This window comes from Episyrphus balteatus, chromosome 2, assembly GCF_945859705.1.
Source record: "Episyrphus balteatus chromosome 2, idEpiBalt1.1, whole genome shotgun sequence".
Taxonomy (NCBI): Eukaryota; Metazoa; Arthropoda; class Insecta; order Diptera; family Syrphidae; genus Episyrphus; species Episyrphus balteatus.
Window position 1 is genome coordinate 77,653,218 of NC_079135.1, and position 14,117 is coordinate 77,667,334.

At 29.2% G+C, this 14,117-nt stretch overlaps 1 protein-coding gene across 1 annotated transcript; it reads left to right on the forward strand.

Moving 5' to 3' along the window:
* The first annotated feature begins 3,938 nt into the window (after positions 1-3,938).
* On the forward strand, positions 3,939-13,621 carry LOC129911264 (sodium-dependent nutrient amino acid transporter 1-like). Its single transcript, XM_055988995.1, has 12 exons — positions 3,939-4,176; positions 9,827-10,025; positions 10,098-10,187; positions 10,257-10,479; positions 10,559-10,829; positions 10,899-11,002; positions 11,070-11,259; positions 12,584-12,760; positions 12,829-12,928; positions 12,982-13,158; positions 13,226-13,320; positions 13,388-13,621. The coding sequence occupies exons 1-12, from the start codon at positions 4,138-4,140 to the stop codon at positions 13,565-13,567; spliced, it is 1,845 nt and encodes a 614-aa protein (XP_055844970.1). The 5' UTR covers positions 3,939-4,137; the 3' UTR covers positions 13,568-13,621.
* Positions 13,622-14,117: the final 496 nt, after the last annotated feature.

The window sequence follows — 14,117 nt, forward strand, 5'->3', positions numbered from 1 at the left end:
TAGCACGGAAAATTTTTGTAAAACGCGTTACATTAGGGTGGCCAAAAAAACACAACAAAATATTTTCTTCTTCTTTTAATAGCGGAATTAAAAAAAAAAAGAAGTAATTTACATTTAAAACAAATTATCGATGAAAAAAAAACAATTTCTAATTAGAGTGTTCAAAAGTTTTTTTTGTTGCGTTTGAAAAAAATGAGTTGCCTATTTTCGGCCGGGTCCAGTTTCCGGCCACCTTTCGAAAAATCGTTATAACTAGTGATTTCGAAGGGGTTCATTCCAAATTTTCGCTCGTATGCTTTTCTAACAAACAAGAAAACAGCATAAGAGCAAAATTTTGGAATAAATCTATGAAATCCCTAGTTATAACGATCTTCCGAAAGGTGGCCGGAAACTGGAGACGGCCGAAAATATGAAACTCTACCCTAATTTAAAAGAAATTCGAATCACCCTAAAGAACATTTTTTTTCTTCGATAATTTGGTAAAAATAATATCCACGTAGTATTTTTCCAATTCCACAAGCAACTACATACCTAAATGGGTAAATTCGCAAACGTCAAATTTGTTGGTAGTGATTAGCCATCACTGCTTTTTTGCGATGCTGATCGTTACTCAGCTGATTACGATGCGATGCTGATTGACAAAAGTTTACGTTTAAAAACAATTTTTGCTTGATGATGGACGTGATACTAATAAAAACTCTTTGTTGTAATTAAAACCTGGAGCCACACATATTATCTGCTTTAGAACTTTCCTCCACAATACAGACTTCGATATTCTGCCTGCAATAAATTCACTTTCATATTCCCGAGCATGTCCGGAACATGTCCCGAGCATGTCTTGAGTCTAGAATTCAGATTACCAAAATCATTTTGGAATTATTTTGGTTTAATGGAAAATTTTATTGCAGACCAGTGTATTTATTTCATTTAGGAAAAAAATATCAGCTTATCATTTTAAAAATAACCCATTCATTAAACATAAGTTCAAACAATTTATTTTATTCTTTCAAAGAATTTAGATAAACGAATTAGATAGTCGAATAAAGATTTACAATGATTAATATAGATACGATATCAACTAAGTGTCTTGGATGGTTTATAACTTTTAGTCTTGAACATCTCTATTTGTCTAAATTATTGTATTATTAGAGTAAAGACTAACAAGCAAATTGTTGCATTGTTTGTTAAGTTTATTTTATTGTGTCATATCGCATACGAAAACATTTTAACAATAAAATATGAGAAAAACAAAGCTTAGCTCCGAGAATTGAAACGTACATGTGTATGTGTGTAATAAAACGATTCAAAATATTCAGACATTTTTTCAGATATTTAACAAAGTTAAAATGCTATAACAACGGCGCAAAAATGTTAACAAATATATGCGGTGTTCAGAATAATAATGGGCCAAGTCCATTTCTCTAAAAGTTGGATATTTTAAGGTCTAAAAAATTAAGGGTTTGTTTTTATAATAAAAATGGAAATAACAATCAATAGTTTTTGAATTAATCGATTTCATAGTTTTTCTATTTTTCAATTTTCTCAAAAGCTAGAAGGCATAGAAGCGTATGGTTTTCAGCGTTTGATAGGTAATCAATTGTGGCAGTTCATTTTATTAGAAAATTTTGTAATCATAATCCCGACAAAAACAGTATTCAAAGCGTTTTTAAACCGTTTTCCCAAATTATGACTTTGAAATCGATTATTTAAAAAACTATTGATTGAAGTAACTTCATTTAAAAATTAAAATAATGTCGTTTTTGATTGGTTTCAATCAAGAATTGACTCAATTTAATGGAACAGGTCAAATCTCTTCCACTCTAGTCTATTTATTTTATTATTTATTTCTGTGAATGTCAAATATTTTTAATTTCATTATTTTTTTTCTTGCCAACGTTAAGCCATGGCGTTAGAGTTGAAAAATCATAAAATAATATTCGAAGATAATGGTAATTTATCCATTATTGTATCAATTTTTGATTTGTAATTAATTTAAATTTCAGAAAACAATAAATTGTTAAATGAAAAACAAAAAAACACTGATTGAGTTTTATTTTTTTATTTTTTATTTCTCGTTAACGGTTCGACTGATATCACCAAAATTTTTTATAAAACGTTGTATTAGGTTTTATTTATAAATTAATTTATTTTATTAAAAATTATTTATAAAAAAATTTCTTTTAATTTTGTTTTGATTCATTAATAAATTTATATACAGGGTGTCCCACAGTCACCGCCCCAAATGAAAACCATGGATTCCTGAGGTCATTTTAAGTCGAAAAACTTAAGTGGCAATTTTCTCGTTTTCGCCCCGTTTTCGAGTTATGACGTTTTTAATGATTTTCGCTCTCTTTTCCTTTAACTGATCTTATCTTTGCCAAAAGACGTCTGATTCGAATGATTTTTTTACAACCAATCAAGAATTTATTACAGTTTAAGTTTGTCTATAATTTTTTTTCTGCTGATAACCGTTTCTCCGCCATTTTGCATCAAACACAATTTTCTTCGTTTTTTAAGTTGTTTTTTACACTTTCATATCAATTAAGTCAAAAAAACACGTTAATGAGCATTATTTTTTTGCGCTTATTATTAAAGCCCAGTTTATTTTCTTAAAAAAAATAAGTTTTTTTTCATAAAAAAGACTACTGAAAGTAATTAAAAAAAATAAACAAACTGAGTGAATTAAAAAAAAAAATAATTTTTGAAATAAAAAATTTATTTAAATGGATTAAAAACTTTTCTGAGCTATTGTGGTTAAGAAAAGAACAAATAAATAAAGCTCAGAAAAAGTTTTAATTAATTTAAATTTATTTTGCATTTAAAAATTATTTTTTTTTTAAATTCACTCAGTTTGTTTATTTTTTTAATTACTTTCAGTAGTCTTTTTTATGAAAAAAAACTTATTTTTTTTAAGAAAATAAACTGGGCTTTAATAATAAGCGCAAAAAAATAATGCTCATTAACGTGTTTTTTTGACTTAATTGATATGAAAGTGTAAAAAACAACTTAAAAAACGAAGAAAATTGTGTTTGATGCAAAATGGCGGAGAAACGGTTATCCACAGAAAAAAAAATTTTGAGACAAACTTAACCTATAATAAATTCTTGATTGGTTGTAAAAAAATCATTCGAATCAGACGTCGTTTGGCAAAGATAAGATCAGTTAAAGGAAAAGAGAGCGAAAATCATTAAAAACGTCATAACTCGAAAACTGGGCGAAAACGAGAAAATTGCCACTTAAGTTTTTCGACTTAAAATGACCTCAGGAATCCATGGTTTTCATTTGGGACGGTGACTGTGGGACACCCTGTATATTAAAATTTATTTTCTTCATAACGGTAAAAATTGTTTTTTTTGAAAATTCTTAAATATAAAAAATTATATATTTTTAAAAACATTTACAACGACTTAAAAACATAAAGAAAGGTCCAACGAAATTTTATTATCTTATTGCCGAAATCCGGTATGAAAAAGCTATAAAGGTCTTTAAATTAATAAAATATTCCTTAGACAAAAAGTTAATTAATTGCTAAGAACATCTCTGCACGATATTGAACTTATTACTTATTGCCATTATTAAAAAACTTTTTAGTTAAACAACTCGTTTTTAATTGTTTTCCAAATATGTAGTATTTTAAGCAAACACAGATATTTTGGAACTATTCTCTTTGTTTTATAGCTCTTTATTTAATCTAAAGTAAGGTGTCGCTAAAACGACACGTGCCATACCACAAATGTCTAGGTGTCGAAGATTGTAATCAAAACGGAAAGAGTCAATAGGTAAGGTTTAATATTGCTCTAAAGATAAAATAGATTCAGGTAATATGAAAACATCACTGAATTCTTCTATGAGTGTGAGATCTATGGGAGAATACTGAAAAATCTTTTATAACATTCATGGTTCTCCATGATAAGAATTTATAAATTTTATTTAGACTTTTTCATACATCATTTGGTAGTAGGCGCTTGTTTAGTTAGGTTCAGCATCCGGCGAGATCATGTTAGAAATCACTGTGCAAATATTAAACAATAAAAATAATTGAATACAAAAAAAAAAAAACACTTAATTCCAGAAACATTTCAGTGAATTGTAAAATATAATTAAATTTTTTTTTAAATAATAAATAAATTTTAAACTATGGATATCGAGCTGCAAAATAAAACCATTTCTTGTAAAGTAAGCTTGTTGGAGTGTATTGTGTCGATCTGATAATTCCACTTTTGCACAAAATTTTATTATTAAGAAATTTCTTTTAAATAAATTGTAATGAAATAATTGTAATTCTTTAAGTGAAAACTCTTATGGATTATTTGTATAGTTTTTTTTTTATCTCTATAAATATTAACAATAAAGAAACCCTATCAGCTTTCCCAATTTAGCCAAAATTAACCAGGGTGGTGCAAAAGAAATGCAAAAGAAAGATTTATTTTCATGAAAGTTTATTTGAAGAAGTAAAATTGAAAAAATTTGAAAAAAATTATGTTTATCGTTCCAATGGGCAAATCACGAGTTGTTCTAATTTTACGGCATTTTTAACTCGAAAATAAGACATCATTCCAAAATGGCGCTTTCCTACACTTTGATTGTAGAGAATGTTTAATATTTGTATGTTTGATAGAAAAGCATGCAAACCCTATAATTCTCAGCCGGCGATTTTATTTATTATATTACATTTACACCACCCTGTAAAAAGAAATATTTTCAAACCTTCTGACGGAAAAATAATTTCATCGCTAAAACAAAAATAGAATTTATTTTGTTGACAATACAATTGCGAATTTAATAATTGTTTAATATGTTTAAATGTTGATGTTTACTTAAGCTGCTGAATGTGTCTTATTAAATTAATTCATTGAAGACATCTGGTTTAAAATCAGATGTTGAAATTTATGTCAATATTGATTTATAGGTCAGACACAGAATAAATAGAAAATTAAATGAAATGTCAAAATAATTAAACGTTTTTTCCGTGGTAATTTCAGTAAATTTAATGTTTAACAGCAGTAAATAAAATTTTTTCTACAAACAAAATAGAAAAATATAATATTAGAATTAAAATCTATACAGCGGTGATATTAATAGTTTAATACGTACTAACTTTGCCAATTTACAATCGATTTTAATTTTATTTTCACCATTTCGAGAGGGAACGTGTGCCTTTATATGAAACATGAGATTCTGAAAGAAAAAACCTCGATTTCATAATCTCAAGAATCTAAAACTTCTTTTTCCACATAATACCTAATTAAATTTTAATATTTTTCTTTTTATTTAATACATATTTTAAAACCAGTCTCGAGTTCATAAAAGTAAATGTACCAGTAGTGAAAAAAACAAATAATAATATTTGCTGGAAGCTCCGAAATGTCTTTTCCAGCTACCTCTTGTTTATTTTGTTCCCTTAAAGCTATCCAAATATTAGGGACTAAATATTAGACAGCGTCATTTTCTAAACGGAAAGTTAGTTAGACGAGTAAATAGAGTAAGAGAAATTTGTTTACCTAACTTTCCAGCTTTCCAATAAATTCCCAGAATGAGAAGTATTTTTTTTTTGCCAGAGACTAAATATTTAGCCCCTAACGTTTTTGAACCTGTCCACTGTCAATTGAAGCACAAATATTTTAAATAAATTGAGTTTTTATCGCGTGCACATTGCAATGTAAACATACTTAAATACGCGGACCGTTTAAATAATGCTAATTTGTATAATACTCGTTGCTTTTGTATCGCGTGTGCGGAAGAAGTTCATTGTGAATTACAAAGTTATTTTTTTGTACTTAATCATATTTGTATCATATTAGGTCTGTCTAAAGCAGAAATATTTCTACTTTTTTTCAACATTTTTACCACAATTCCTGTTTGGGTACTCTGGAACTTTGTGGTTTTGTATGTACTTTATTAAAAAAAAGAAATAGAACAGAAATATTTCTATTAAGACCTATTTTTTAAATAAAAATACTGTTACGTGTTTTAGAAATCATTTTAATTTCAATTAGATTTTTAAACCATTTCAAAACACTTAGCAATTCATCGACCGATCGCACACACTATACATACATGTATTAATGTAATATCTAAATAAGTATTTTTATTTTTCTATAGACATAAATATTTTTTCAATAAATAGAATGAAAACGACTTTAAAAAGTACACCTTAAAAATGTTCACTGTGGCGTATACGTACTTATTTTTAAAAGTTTTATTTATTTATTTTATTCAGAATATTTATAGTCCGGTCAATTTAGACATCCGAGGTTACATTAATTCCCAGCAAGCTGAAAATTGGTAGGATTGTTGGAAACACCATCATAAATTAAATCTAAAAAGTCCTCATCGATCCGAGGTGTGGAAAAAAATTTACGGGGGGTCAAAGGTCACAAAAACTGGTTTTTCACGATTTTCAGCAAAACGGTAAGTCTTATCAAAAAAATTTCAATGCAAGAATTGTAGACCAGATTATTATATATAAAAAGTGTCATGACACTTTTTTTTCCTGAGACCCACCGTTTCTTAGGTATAACGATTCAAAAAATTGAAGTTGAGTCGAAATCGTCATAATCAGGCCTATTCTGAAAAAAATCTCCCAACTGAAAAGTTCCTAAAATTTCATTATTTTTTAGCTTGAATTTCGTTCTTCAATGGTTAAGAATATGGGGAAAGCAAAAAAAATGGAAATTTTCACCATTTTTCCGATAGGGGCCCTTCTCCCGAAACCATTTCCTTGAGAATTTTTGTTTAGAATAGGTCTGAATATATACAGGGTGTACGATAGAGAATGGACAGCCCTAAAACGGTTGATAGCTACACTTATGACTGTTCTAAAAACAGATAGAAAAAAGTTCTATCGCAACCAGTTCATAAAATATTGGCTTTTTTTCGTTCAGTGTATTTTAAATTTTATCATCTTATGTTTTCGTTCACTACAACCACGAATGAATGAATTTTATTTATTTCTTTTTTTTATCATTTTCTACAATAATTGTATGAGTACATAAACGCTTTAAAAACTGCATTGCTATTGCACATTTTCGTAAAAAAAATTTTGAAATCTATTTTTTGATGCAAAATGTAAAAAAAGTATTTTATGAAAAATTTTAAACACCTGTGGTATAAAATAAATCCATAGAAACCTAGGTGGCCAACTTTCTTAAAAACATTCTCGTTTAAGGGGAATATTTTTAAGAAAGTTGGCCACCTAGGTTTCTATGGATTTATTTTATACCACAGGTGTTTAAAATTTTTCATAAAATACTTTTTTTACATTTTGCATCAAAAAATAGATTTCAAAATTTTTTTTACGAAAATGTGCAATAGCAATGCAGTTTTTAAAGCGTTTATGTACAATTATTGTAGAAAATGATAAAAAAAAGAAATAAATAAAATTCATTCATTCGTGGTTGTAGTGAACGAAAACATAAGATGATAAAATTTAAAATACACTGAACGAAAAAAAGCCAATATTTTATGAACTGGTTGCGATAGAACTTTTTTCTATCTGTTTTTAGAACAGTCATAAGTGTAGCTATCAACCGTTTTAGGGCTGTCCATTCTCTATCGTACAATCTGTATATATTCAGACCTATTCTAAACAAAAATTCTCAAGGAAATGGTTTCGGGAGAAGGGCCCCTATCGGAAAAATGGTGAAAATTTCCATTTTTTTTTGCTTTCCCCATATTCTTAACCATTGAAGAACGAAATCCAAGCTAAAAAATAATGAAATTTTAGGAACTTTTCAGTTGGGAGATTTTTTTCAGAATAGGCCTGATTATGACGATTTCGACTCAACTTCAATTTTTTGAATCGTTATACCTAAGAAACGGTGGGTCTTAGGAAAAAAAGTGTCATGACACTTTTTATATATAATAATCTGGTCTACAATTCTTGCATTGAAATTTTTTTGATAAGACTTACCGTTTTGCTGAAAATCGTGAAAAACCAGTTTTTGTGACCTTTGACCCCCCGTAAATTTTTTTCCACACCTCGGATCGATGAGGACTTTTTAGATTTAATTTATGATGGTGTTTCCAACAATCCTACCAATTTTCAGCTTGCTGGGAATTTATGTAACCTCACCCCCTTATTTTAGTCTAATTTGACCGGACTATTATCTGAATAAGTGTGTATAAGAAAGGTATATTTTCTAACTTACTTTAATAACTTAACTCTGTGGTGTTGACAGGGAAACGGAAACCCATTATTTAAAACAAAAGCGATTAAACAACAGATGAAAGTATAATTTGGTAGGCAGCTCTATTCTGTTGGACAGAAAATCGAATACCCTTTCATATAAAATAAATTGCACGACTGGGGTCGCACGTACTTGCTCTTATGCTTAAAGTAACTATAATGTTAAAGCTTTTTATTCAAGAAATTTAAAATTTGATATTTTGAAGAAATTTTATAAGTAGTATAAAAAAATTAAATCTGTTTTTATAATTAATTAAACTCCGTTTTAAATTATCTTAAAACAAAAAACAAATATGCCATTTTATTTCTTGTATAAAAAGGTATTTTTAGAAAAAAATTTTCGAAAATTGTAGGAGCCGTTTTTTAAAAAAATAATTTTTTATGTATAAAAATTTTTTAACATTTTTCAAAAAAAAAGTTTGTATGCCATTTTGAAGAAATAATTAATTTACACATAAAAACTAAATTTCAAAATTTTTCATTGATCCGTTTTCAAAAAATTGATTTTTCAAAAAAAAATTTTGAAATATTTTTTAAAAATCCAAAAATGCGTTTTTTGAAAATTTTCTAAATTTTTAATATTATCTTTACTTACACACGTTTGTATAAAAATTTTCATTTAAATCAGGTTAATGTTGTACGAGATATTCAGAAACGAAAAAACCCGTTCTATGACAGGTACCGTTAATAACGGTACAAAAAATATTTTTTTTATTTAAAAAGTTGGCTCTTATGTGTAGTACTACACACAAAAATTTTAATCAAAATCGTTAGAGCCATTTTTGAAAAAAATTAACTTTTCTATTTCCGTTATATGGCAGGTACCGTTAGTTTTGGTCATAAAAAAAAAATTTCAATTTCCCCTCTAGGGAATCACCAAAAACTGCTAACTACCAAGTTTGAAGAAAATCACTTCACTCGTTTAGGCTGCAGCTCCAGATAGAGACAGACGGACAGACAGACAGACAGACAGACAGACAGACAGACAGACAGAATTGCCGGACCCACTTTTTTGGCATTCTCCATCATCGTAATGTCATGTAAAATTGTTATCTCGAGTTCGATTTTTTTTACGAATCCTAAACTTGCCCTATAGTACCTATATCGCAAGTAAAAAAAATGGATATGGATATATACATACTTATATTTCTGTTACAGACTATGTATGAATTCTTGTTGAAACTAAAAAAACGAAGCCACAATACTCACAGTAAAATATTTATATTTAATGTATGTATTTATTGATATCTCCTGGAGGCAAAAAAAAATTTGACAAGTTAGCCTTTTTTCCGACAACCATTTCAACCTAGCCTAAATTTTTATTATTAATTTTTATTTACTAGTGTGTTTTTTTTTTGTTCAAACTATTCGCAGTACAATAAGTAGAGCAAGCTAAGAGCTAGTATGTATTTCGATACGTTGAATCGGAATTCGAGGTTTAACTATGCCAGCCTCTGAGATGAAAGGCAAGAAACTTAACTTTTGTGTTTCGCTGTGTCTTTTTAATTTTTCAATTCTTAGTAGAAGTAGGTACGATTTGATGATAGGTTACGACTTACACTAGGGACTAGGCACATCTATAGCTTAAAATTAAAAAAAAATGTTCTTTAAATGATTATGCTTCTTTACCCTATCTAGCAAGGAAATAACCACATCAAAAAGACCAATGAAAACGATGATTCAAAAAGACCTAATTGGTCGAATAGCGTCGAATTCCTTATGTCATGTATATCAGTATCAGTTGGATTGGGAAATGTATGGCGATTTCCGTTTACAGCTTTCGAAAATGGTGGTGGGGCATTCTTAATTCCATATATCATCGTTTTGATAATTATTGGTATGTATTTGTATTGCTATAAAATTTTTAAAAAGCAGAATAATAGAATATTTTAATAAATAAAATAAACAGGCAAACCGATGTACTACTTGGAAATGATACTGGGACAATTCACAAGCAAAAGTTCGATTAACATTTGGGCAGTTTGTCCGGCTTTTGTAGGTATGAAAAAAATATATTTAAATAAGGACGATCTATACATGATTTAAATTTTGTATTTATGTTTGGCAGGTGTTGGAATTGGACAGGCATATTCAACTTTATTAATCATAACTTATTACTCATCACTTTTGGCCTTAAATTTGTATTACTTTGGAGTGTCATTTCAATCTGTTCTTCCATGGACGTATTGTAGAGATGAATGGGGTGCGATATGTGTGCCCTCAAATGGAACAGGCAATAGAAGTACACATGACGAAAAACATCTTCAAACTAGTTCCGAATTGTATTTTCTGTAAGTTAACTCCAAATTCGATAGTTTATTATCCCGATGCTGTTATAACTTAACTTAAGTCCTTTCTATAAAATTTAAGAAAAAAAGTCATCAATGAAAAGGACAGCATAGCAGATGGAATCGGTTTTCCGAATATTAATCTGACGATAGCCCTTTTAGTATCATGGATAGTAATATTTTCGGTTATTGCAAAAGGAGTCAAAAGTTCCGGCAAAGCAGCTTATTTTTTGGCACTTTTCCCATACTTTGCTTTATTTGCATTACTCATACGGGCTGTTACTTTGGAAGGTGCCATGAATGGTATCATATTCTTTTTGAAACCAAACTGGGCGGAATTACTTAACCCTAAGGTGATATTAATTTTTAAAATAAAAGACCATAAAATTCATGAACTTTAAAAATAAATATTCTTATTTCAGGTTTGGAAGGAAGCTGTTGTTCAGTGCTTCTTTTCTTTAGCTGTCGGACTTGGTTCAATTGTAATGTTTTCTTCTTATAACAAATTTGACCATGGGATTTATAGGTAAACTTTTAATTTTTCAATAATACCTGTAAGATTCTATAAATCAAGAATTGTAAATTTTTCTTAGAGATGCCATGATAGTTACAACATTAGATACATTTACAAGCATACTTGCTGGTGTTACAATGTTTGGTGTTCTTGGAAATTTGGCACACAATCTTAATATTGAAAATATTTCTGAAGTTGTTCGAAGTGGTACTGGCTTAGCTTTCATATCATATCCAGATGCTATTGCCAAATTTGAATTTATTCCTCAGGTAAGAAAATTTTTATAATATTTTTCTATTAGAGTGTTGTTGATGCAATATATTATAAAACACAATGGGGACGATCAAGGTATGATAAATAGCCGCTATCTTTAAAATGATGTTGCTTAAGTTTTCATCTATAAATTCATTTAAAGATTTACTCACGATACGCCTTTTCTATTCGTGAGATCAAACTTTTGACTCTTGATAAAACTTCAGTGTTTTCAGTTTTATAGCGTTTTCGTTTGGGAATTCTTAGAAGCGTCCGGGACTGTCCGATCCGGAATGCCAAACGATCAGAGTTGGATACTTTTTTTTTGATTCTGAAGTTTGGGTTTCTTTGTATTTGTGAAACATTAAATGCGAACGTCTGATGAAAGTTTTGTTTTGTTTATTTTTTTTATTATCATTAAGTTATCTATTTTTGTTTTGTTTTCTTCACATTATTTTAATATAGTTTAAAGTTTGTGCATAGTTAAAAATCTTAAAATTGAGAAATGAACAACAAAGAATGACATTTCATTACTTTGACGTCTGAAGTGTGAACATGTGTGCGTGATTCTGGTTTTGATTCTGCCTCAAAATTCGGAATCGATTTTCTCTTCTTTTCAGAATTAGAACTGTCATTGAGTGCCAAACGATCAGTTTCAGAATCGTTCGGGAGAATTCCGGACAGTCCCGGACGACCAAACGAAAACGCTATTAAACAACTTCTTATCACAATAACAGAACCAAAAAAAAAACCAATTTTTTTGGTTAATCTTAAAGTTATTTGTTCATAAAAAAATAATTTTTCGAATTATTCTTCAACAAAATTTTAGAATATGTTTTCCATATTTAAACAGTTGTTGTCTAATATTAGATGTTTATTAATACGACCGATTACATGTAAAGCATAAAGTAACGCAAGTTATAACCTGTGGCGCCTTGGTTAGTGCGATGGAATATCATGTCAGAGTTCTGGGCTCGAATCCCTGTCTCCATTAAGTAAACAATTTGCTGGGGTGCTGGCTCTTACGAGGAATTGACAAAGCCTCTTATTTTATCATTGTCATTCAAAAGTGCATATCTGCTTAGCAAAATTTGCAAGTTTTCTATCCGACCAGTCGTTCTCGAGATATTGAGACTATTGCGTTTTTAAAAATGGCGGACGCCCTACAAGACCAAACAACAAAACGCAAACTGACATTTGTACTCAGGATAAACCCCTCTTCAATACTGCATTCAAACTTACCCGACGTCATTACTTTTTTCGGATTCCCTGCATTTGACTCCTTATTGACTGAACTGAATCCAAATCCTGCTTTAAACTTTACTTATTCTCTTATCCTAGATATTTGCAGTTTCCTTTTTCTTTATGATGTTCGTCCTTGGAGTTGGATCTATTGTAGCACTTCAAAGCTCAATTTGTACAATGATTTGCGATCGTTTTGTATCGTTTAAATTTGTTTACGTAGCAATTGTAACATGCGCCTTAGGATTCCTAAGCAGCATCGTTTATGCTACGCAAGTAAGGAGTGTGATTTATAATAAATCTAAAAGTTTCTCAATTAAATTGTCATTAAATCTTTTTCTTAGGGTGGACAGTGGATTTTAAATTTGATAGATTTTTACGGTGGAACTTTTGTGGTATTTGTTTTGGCAATTTTTGAACTGATTGGAATAACTTGGATTTATGGTAAATAAAATTCAAAATAAAAATTATTTTTACAATGAAAAACCATTCCTTAGGGTTGCAAAATTTCTGTGATGATGTGGAATTTATGACAAATAAGAAAGTAACATTATATTGGCGTCTATGTTGGACTATATTAACTCCAGGAATTATGTTAATAATTTTTATTTATTCAATGATAACTATGGAATCAGCAAAATATAGTGGCATGGAATATCCTGAATTGGCAAATAGTAAGTTTTATTAGTTATTTACAACAAGAAATAGTTACATTTACCATCTTTGAATTTGTTTTAATAGTTGCTGGATGGTTAATTTTGAGCATTGGCTTTGCTCAATTTCCCTTATGGTTTATATGGGAAGCTTCGAACAATAGTGGAAGAAATCTTTATTGGGTAATTTCTTGATATAATCATAAATAAATAATTTATATTAAATTTAAATTTTTAATCATTAAATTAGAAAATAAAAACAGTTTTACGTCCAAGTGAAAGCTGGGGACCTGTTGATCCAGAAATAAGAGCAAGATGGGAACTTTTTAAATTAGATAAGGCTGAAAAGAGAAGAAAAACAAATGAAACAAATAAAATAAGTTTCTTTTGGCAAAAAATAAATAACTTAATTGGAAAAAATAGTTATTGAGATAAACCAGACTGATTATTCCAAAACAAAACCTTCTCTTATTAAGATAAAAGATGTTTTCAATTTTAATATCAATTTTTTTATAACTTAAGATATTTTCAATTTTAATATACCTAAAATTTTTTTATTACTTAAAAAAGAATTATAATAATAAAATAAAAATATATACACATAAAGATACGCTGTAATAGTTCTTTAATATTTTAAATTTTTTTTATAGGTATAGGTACCTACACTATAGTGTAGGGCATGTGGGGCATGACCCACGTGGGGCATGACCACGTTGGGCATGACCCACATGGGGCATGACCCACATGGGGCATGACCCACATGGGGCATGACCCACATGGGGCATGACCCACGTGGGGCATGACCACGTTGGGCATGACCCACATGGGGCATGACCCACATGGGGTCATGAAACCGGGAAACCGGGATAACTATTTTAAATAGTCATTATTGACTATTTAAGTAGTCATTATTGACTATTTAAATGGTCGCATATAACTATTTTAATAGTAAAATTGATTATTTAATAGTTAATTTGGAG